This window comes from Ananas comosus, linkage group 22, assembly GCF_001540865.1.
Source record: "Ananas comosus cultivar F153 linkage group 22, ASM154086v1, whole genome shotgun sequence".
Classification (NCBI taxonomy): domain Eukaryota; kingdom Viridiplantae; phylum Streptophyta; class Magnoliopsida; order Poales; family Bromeliaceae; genus Ananas; species Ananas comosus.
Window position 1 is genome coordinate 9,508,151 of NC_033642.1, and position 8,014 is coordinate 9,516,164.

At 47.2% G+C, this 8,014-nt stretch overlaps 2 protein-coding genes across 3 annotated transcripts; one reads left to right on the forward strand and one right to left on the reverse strand.

The window, feature by feature from the left end:
- On the forward strand, window positions 370-2,461 carry LOC109727624 (inorganic phosphate transporter 1-6-like). The gene is made up of 3 exons (XM_020257784.1): window positions 370-907; window positions 1,140-1,824; window positions 1,918-2,461. The coding sequence occupies exons 1-3, from the start codon at window positions 370-372 to the stop codon at window positions 2,324-2,326; spliced, it is 1,632 nt and encodes a 543-aa protein (XP_020113373.1). The 3' UTR covers window positions 2,327-2,461.
- Window positions 3,672-7,464, reverse strand: LOC109727625 (lysM domain receptor-like kinase 3). Of its 2 annotated transcripts, none has more exons than XM_020257786.1 (2): window positions 5,937-7,464; window positions 3,672-3,761 (listed from the first exon to the last, which is right to left on the reverse strand). In XM_020257786.1, exon 1 carries the CDS (start codon window positions 7,211-7,213, stop codon window positions 5,984-5,986), a length of 1,230 nt encoding a protein of 409 aa, XP_020113375.1. In that variant the 5' UTR covers window positions 7,214-7,464; the 3' UTR covers window positions 3,672-3,761; window positions 5,937-5,983. The 2 variants fall into 2 exon arrangements, with proteins under 2 accessions (XP_020113375.1, XP_020113374.1); XM_020257785.1 differs by lacking the exon at window positions 3,672-3,761 and adding an exon at window positions 5,141-5,455 and having other exon boundaries at window positions 5,937-7,461.

The following is an 8,014-nucleotide window of genomic DNA, read 5'->3' on the forward strand; positions in this document are numbered from 1 at the left end:
CACCAATTCAGTATTTTTTTTTTTGGTGTAATTAGGATTAATTTCATTTGTGGTTTTTAATGTACTTAATTACTTGTTGTGCTTGATAATTAATGCTATAAAAGCGCATGTTTGTCGTTATCTGAATGTAGACGAAGGTGACAACCTCCTCTAATGTATATCTTGCATGGCTTATTGTTCCATGCACGTAAACATATGTGTGTGTGTGTGTTAAATAAGAAATGAAATATCGATTAACTGCGTTTATGTTGATTAGGAAAGGAGAAGGAGAAAAAGCGAGGAGAGAGAGAGGAGAGAGAGAGAGGAGACAACAACAGCAAATAAGAAGAAGAAGAAGAAGAAGAAGAAGAAGAAGAAGAAGAAGAGAAGATGGCCGGAGAGCAGCAGCTGCAGGTGTTGAACGCGCTGGACGTGGCAAAGACGCAGTGGTACCACTTCACGGCGATCGTCGTGGCCGGCATGGGGTTCTTCACGGACGCCTACGACCTCTTCTGCATCTCGCTGGTCACGAAGCTCCTCGGCCGCATCTACTACACCCTCCCGGGCTCCCCGACCCCCGGCTCACTGCCCCCGAACGTCTCCGCCGCTGTCAACGGCGTCGCCTTCATCGGCACCCTCTCGGGCCAGCTCTTCTTCGGCTGGCTCGGCGACAAGATGGGCCGCAAGCGCGTCTACGGCATGACCCTCATGCTCATGGTCCTCTGCTCCGTCGCCTCCGCCCTCTCCTTCGGCCACACCCCCTCCTCCGTCCTCGCCACCCTCTGCTTCTTCCGCTTCTGGCTCGGCTTCGGCATCGGCGGTGACTACCCCCTCTCCGCCACCATCATGTCCGAGTACGCCAATAAGAAAACGCGCGGCGCCTTCATCGCCGCCGTCTTCGCCATGCAGGGTTTCGGCATCCTCGCAGGTACCTACGGATTAGTTGTAGTTCTCATATCCCCGTGTGTTATCACCACGTCGTGCCTGAAATAATCGTATGAAACTTATCTGAACTATAAACGTACCATCTCGATCTAGCTACACAATCTTTTAAAATTTTTATTTTACTATCTAATCTTTTAATTCATTTAAATTAAGTTAACCAACAACACTTTGACTTCAAATTATTGTTTCTTCTTTCTATATGTACATATGGGCAGGCGGGCTTGTCGCGATAGTGGTGTCCACCGCGTTCAAGAACCGGTTCCCGGCCCCGGCCTACGCGGACGACCCGGCAGGGTCCTTGGTCCCGGAGGCGGACTTTGTGTGGCGGATCATCCTCATGTTCGGGGCCATCCCCGCGGGGCTGACCTACTACTGGCGGACGAAGATGCCGGAGACGGCCCGGTACACCGCGCTCGTCGCCAAGAACGCGAAGCAGGCGGCGGCCGACATGTCGAAGGTCCTGCAAATGGAGATCACCGAGGAGCAGGCCAAGTTCCGATCCGCCGCCGGCGACTCCGAGGGGAAAAAGCCCTTCGGCCTCTTCTCGAAGGAGTTCGTCAGCCGCCACGGTCTCCACCTCCTCGGCACGGCGACGACTTGGTTCCTCCTCGACATCGCCTTCTACTCGCAGAACCTCTTCCAGAAGGACATCTTCAGCGCCATCGGGTGGATCCCCAAGGCCGCGAAGATGAGCGCGCTCGAGGAGCTCTACCGGATCGCCCGGGCCCAGACGCTGATCGCCCTCTGCGGCACCGTCCCCGGCTACTGGTTCACCGTCGGCCTCATCGACGTCGTCGGCCGCTTCACTATCCAGCTCGTCGGCTTCCTCATGATGACTGTCTTCATGCTCGGCCTCGCCATCCCCTACCACCACTGGACCACCCCGGGAAACCACATCGGGTGCGTCCCCAGCTAAGCTCGGTTCTAACATCACGTAAAGAATAGATTTAAGCTAGCGTAATCAGCTTAACATTTTTTCACATTCAAGTGCAGGTTCGTGATCATGTACGGATTCACGTTCTTCTTCGCCAACTTCGGGCCGAACAGCACGACGTTCATCGTGCCGGCGGAGATATTCCCCGCGCGGCTGCGGTCGACATGCCACGGGATCTCGGCGGCATCGGGGAAGCTCGGGGCGATCATCGGGTCGTTCGGGTTCCTGTACCTGGCGCAGAACCCGGACCCGGCGAAGGCGGACCACGGCTACCCGCCGGGGATCGGGGTGCGCAACTCGCTGTTCCTGCTCGCCGGGTGCAACTTGCTGGGCCTGCTCTTCACTTTCCTCGTCCCGGAGTCGAAGGGGAAGTCGCTCGAGGAGATGTCGGGCGAGAACGAGGACGGCGACACCGCCACCGCCGCAGAGCCGGCGCCCGCGGGATACAACCGGACCGTGCCCGTGTAGTGTTGTTACAGATAACTGCTTAATTTAATTATATACAAGTAATTAAGTGGTTACATTTTATATATCTACTGTGATCGAGTACTTTTTAAATATGTATGATCTCATTTCCGATCTGTTGTTTTTTTTTTATTTTTAAAGAAATAGATAACACGCTATCCGTTTCGTTTATTTTATTTAGAAATAGACTTAACTGAAAATATGAATTAACTAGGATTCGAATTTAGGTCTCGGGTACCAACCATTAAACTCTTTTGCCACTTACGCTAGGGACGGTCGGTCTCTTGATCTGTTGTTAGTAGAGTTGTTTAGATTCGGAGCAAGGCACAAAATTAATGCAAGTGAGAAATGTTTGTGTTTGTCTAGGAGAGGCTAATCTCTTTAAGTGGCTACCAACGTAACTTGTGTTGAGCGTACGTAATCTCAAATGATTGTGCACTCAGTAACTAGCTAGTTAGTGATGATGGTATCATGAGCTTCGTTTGTAGGTATCAGTTTCAGCTTGAAAATTTCCTCGAAGTAAAATAATCAAACTAGTTCTTTAATACTATACTATCAAAATAGTGTTTGTGTTGATGATTGGCACCAACACTAGATATTTGTAGGAAAGAGATCTAGAAGTGGTAGCAATCATCATGTGGAATTGGAATAAAACTGAAAGCTGATAATGATGACAGAGCAGTTAATTCCTGATGTTGACAGTAGATCCATTTTCAGCCGCAGCTGCCACATACAGCCGCAGTAATAAATGTGGTCCATGAGATCTTTAATTTGTTCCTACTCTTGTGTACTAAAAACTAATCAAACTAACATCCCATTGATATTGAATCTGGTCAAATTCTATTGATAAATATTGATAAAACTTAATAAAAAATATAACAATTTTTGTTTCGTAAAAACTTTTGGAGAAATCTTTTCAGCGAACCTCGTAAACCGTGGCGCCCTGTTAGAGACTATGTGAACATAAAGTTACTACTGCTAGAATTGATCGGTCGGCCCAGCGACTAGATGCTATTTCGAGTAACAATGAGCGTCGATAGTCGATAGCTATGATCATGGTATAGCTCGAACATCTGATCGTGCGGTGCAGATCAACCGACGGCGACCTTCGTCTTCTGTACAAAAGAGGAGCCAAGCTTTTTCCCTTTTTTCCCTTGATGCTTTTCAGGGAGAAAAGTGAAGGGAAAGACCGACTGTCCCTAAAGCAAGTGGCAAAGGGCTTGGTGGTTGGTACCAAAGACCCAAGTTCGAATCCTAGTTGATTCACATTTCTAGCTAAATTTATTTCTAAATGAAATAAACGAAGCGGGTAGCGTGCTACCTATCTCTCAAAAAAAAAAAGTGAAGGGAAAGAGAGCCCTTGGCTGGTGAGGTATAATGCCTGGAGCTTCTGGAATATGCCATCATAAATTTAATTTGCAAGAGGAGAGGGAATGGCCTGTTCAAAAGAGCAATGATGAGATCCATTGTCTCTTCCTTTTCTTTCTTATTTGCACAAATTTTAAACTTTTCTATTATCAAAAGCTCTGTCTGAAACAAAAAGGCCTACTTAGACTTTTGGGCCAAGTGAGCCCATTTTGGCGAAATCGGCCCATATGGGACGTAAGACTCTCTCAAAGAAATTCCCGAAGTTATCGAAGTATGAAAGCATGTGCGCTTAAATACTGCAGCTTCATTCTAGGCCTAAGCCTACTTAGTTCCATGAGATTCCCAATTTAAGTTCTTTAGGTCTTCCTCTATTGTATCCGTACACGTGACATGATTCAACTGACCTCCAATACTCACGTTTGAGATGTTAAACCTATTCTGCGTAAAATACTAGCTTGCAAGGTCATGCAACACTTGGCTTACAAGTAGCAAAATTAGCTATTTGTTTGAACTTTAATGAAGCCTTAAATACTCAGAAAGTGAATGAATTAGTTCTCTCGTTCTCTGTGTTGATGTTGGTGCAGGAGAATGGGAACTACCTATTCTCTCTCTCTCTCTCTCTCTCTCTCTTTTTGGGGGGGCCTACTGATATTGCAGTTTCCAAAATGATCCTCATCCTCCAATTAAAATTATGTGGGTTAACCCTGTGGAAACATATCCACAGAGTTTACCCACATACTTTGACCCTTCCAAGTATAATAAACATTCTTCAATGAGATTCTTCAAAAAGGGGTCCATGAGACTTTAATAAATACAAAGCTAAAGCATCCTCCTTTCTTACTTTTTAACTAATTGGCTTGTCACCGACTGTCCCTAAAGCAAGTGGCAAAGGGCTTGGTGGTTGGTACCCGAGACTCAAATTCGAATCCTAGTTGATTCACATTTCCAGCTAAATTTATTTCTAAATGAAATAAACGAAACGGGTAGCATGCTACCTATCTCTAAAAAAAAACTAATTGGCTTGTCCAATGTACACAAACAAATGCAATTTGTGCACCATGGTTTGACTTAAATTGGATAGTAGATGGAAAATTGTTCAACTGCGCGCCAATTTCCTATCACATAAAGGGCTTAATGAGGAATTCCATATACTCTCCCCCCACAAAGCCATATTCGATTTCTCTTATCACATTACCCAACCGAAAAGGATGTCTAGATTAAGTTCAGTTGACACCCCCAATTAATCAAGAATAGTAAATGATATAACTTTAATAAAACTGTTATAGTTTGGGTTTAGATCCAGATTTCTGGTCAAGTCTACATCAATGCCCGACACAAACAATATCAAAACCTAATTCCCAATAGGAAGAGCAACTCCAGAGCATCTAAATAACAATAAAAATCACAAAAAACTAATGTGCATATGTATTATAGTACAGAGTCCTTTCCTGAAGTTTACCTACATTTTTTTTTTATTATTATTTCTTTTAGCTTAGTAATGTTATAACAACATCATGATCATATAATATACATATACAATGACTAATTTGTCAGTTTTTATATACCTATCTCATTTTCTTCGCTGTGATTTAAAATTTCCAACATCAATCATCAAATTTTATGATCACAGAAAAATACAAAAATACAAAAAAGCCCAAAACGCCTCGCCCCAAAAAAAGGGCAAAGTCCCTATTGTTCCAGAACCGTCGATCTTAAGGCCGAGGAGATGAAATTTTCCCCACACGCTCTTTTTCACTCCTGTCCCTGTCAATAGCCAAACCGTGTTTTTGGGTTAATTGCTCCGCAATTTTTTTTTTTTTTTTTTTGTCCAAATTCTCACTTCAATCCTTCCTTACTCTTTAATTAAATCTCTAGTATCTGTTAGCTATATTATATGTGAATTAAAATTGGCAAAAATAATGAGCAGATACTAAAAAGGATCTAATTGTGAAAAGGCAAAATTGCACTGAAAAGTCTGAGAAACCCTCTAAAACAGCCCCCTCAACTTATTATAATTCACAAAATTAAACCTTTTTTTTTTTTTATTACATCTGCTTATTCGATTAGCTATTAATTTTTTTAAAAAAAAAATCACTTTAAGCAGCTAAAATCATTCAATTCCAAATTTCCAATCCAAAGGAATATCAATAAAAGGAAATCAAGCACCATTTGCATAGATTTTTCAACATTGTAAAATTAATTAATTATCGAAATTGAGCTAAATTAAATTGAGAAGCGTGCGTACCTTGTTGCGAGGAACTCATCATCCCTGCGAATTGCGATCCAGTGGTGTCACCGGGGAGCAATGGTGACGGAGAAATCGGTGGGAACCCTAACGGTCTCATCCCAGGCCTTGGAGTCGAGGTAGAGCTTGGAGACCTTCCCGGCGACCCACGCGATCTCCGGCCTCGCCGCGGCCTCCGCATCGACGCACCGCAGCGCCACGCCCACCAGCCTCTCCGCGGCGTCGACCGGGTACGAGTCCCGCAGCCTCAGGTCCACCCACCTCCTCACGCCCTCCCCGCTCGCCGCCGCCGCCAATGCCGTGTCGATCAGCGATTGCCGCTCCAATTCGCCCCTGCGGCGATCGTATCGGTACTTCAATGGCTCCTCGCCGGAGACGAGCTCGAGGAGGACGACGCCGAGGGCGTAGATGTCGGATTGCGGGGAGACCCTCCCCCCGGCGATCACCTCGGGCGCCATGTAGCCCCTCGTCCCCTCGATGCGCCGGCCGCCGCTGCCCGATCGAGGGAGAATTCGATCGGAGGAGGAGGGAAGGACGGCGTCGGCGGGGACGTCGCCGGCGAGATCGGCGGCGCCGAAGTGGCAGATCTTGGCGCGGAAGCCGGGCTCGGTGACGATGACGGCGGAGCTCTTGATGCGGTTGTGGACGGTGGCGGCGGAGTGGAGGTGGATGTACTCGATCCCCTGGGCGAGGTCGGCGGCGATCTGCATGCGGGAGATCCAGGAGGAGAGGGGGGTGAAGTTGGGGTTCCGAGGGTTTCGGAGGCAGTCGCGGAGGGAGGCGCCGGGGACGAACTCGTAGGCGATGTAGACGTGGTCGCCGCCGAGGGAGGCGCCGAGGAGGCGGGCGAGGCTGGTGTGGTGGCTCTTCCCGAGGGCGGCGAGGCGCGCGGAGAGGGCGGCGAGGTCGGAGCCGCCGCGGAGGGCGCGCTGGAACACCGCCGCGTCCTTGCCGCGGAGGGAGCAGCGCCACGACGCCGAGCGCGCGGAGAGGCGCTTCGAGAGGAAGTTGTTGGTGGCGGCCGCGACCTCGGCGAAGGGGTAGAGCGCGGGGAGCTCCGGGAGGGAGTCGCGGAGCGCGGCGAGGCTCGACGAGGTGGCGGAGGAGTAGAGGGACGAGGACGAGGACGAGCTCGTTGCGGCGGTGCGGCGGCTGCTAATGGCGGCGGCGGCGGAGGAGGAGGTAGTGGTGGCGCCGGCGGTGGCGGTGGAGCGGGAGGAGCTCTGGTGCCGGGATTTGGGTGTGGACGCCATGGCCGCGGATTTGGTCTTGCACATGAGAGGAGGGTTTGGAGGAGGAGAAGTGGTGGAGGGCACTCGAGACCATTAGGTAGCGGTAATTAGGCTTAGGCTTAGGGTTAGGGTTTCCACGGGGAAGAAGAAGAGGGGAAGGAAAGGGCTCGGGTTCGGTTACGGGAGTTGGAGAGAGAAAGAGAGGAGAGAGAGAGAGGTGATAAGATTCCTCGCGGGAGTTAGCCCACAGAACACGTTTCCGCGCGTATTTTAAAGGTGAAGTTACAAAAATACCCTCTTTCTATTTTAGCCCATTCTCTAATAATGTTGCTTTTTTAATTGGAAAAACTTCAAAATCTCTCGTGTGGTTTCGCACTTGTCATTTTAGTACTCTATGATTTAAAATATATTAAGTTAGTACCCTGTGAACTTTAGTACCCTGTGGTTTAAAGTGTATCAAGTTAGTACTTTATGATTTTATTTTTGTATCAAGTTAGTATCATGTGGTTTTATTTTTGTATCCAGTTAGTACCCTGTGATTTTATTTGTCTTTTAATGAAATATTAAACCATAGGGTACTAAAATGAGAAAGTACGAAACCATAGGATACTAATTTGATATATTTTAAACTATAGGATACTAAAGTGAGAAAATGTGAAACCACAGGGTACTAACTTGATACACTTTTAACCATAGAATACTGAAGTGAGTAAAAGTGAAACCACAAGGGGGGTATTTGAAGTTTTCCCATTTTAATTTTAGCCTTATACTAGCAATGTCCTGCCGCGGGTGGAGTATATTCTTAATTATATTTATACAATATAATATATATTATTATTAAATATA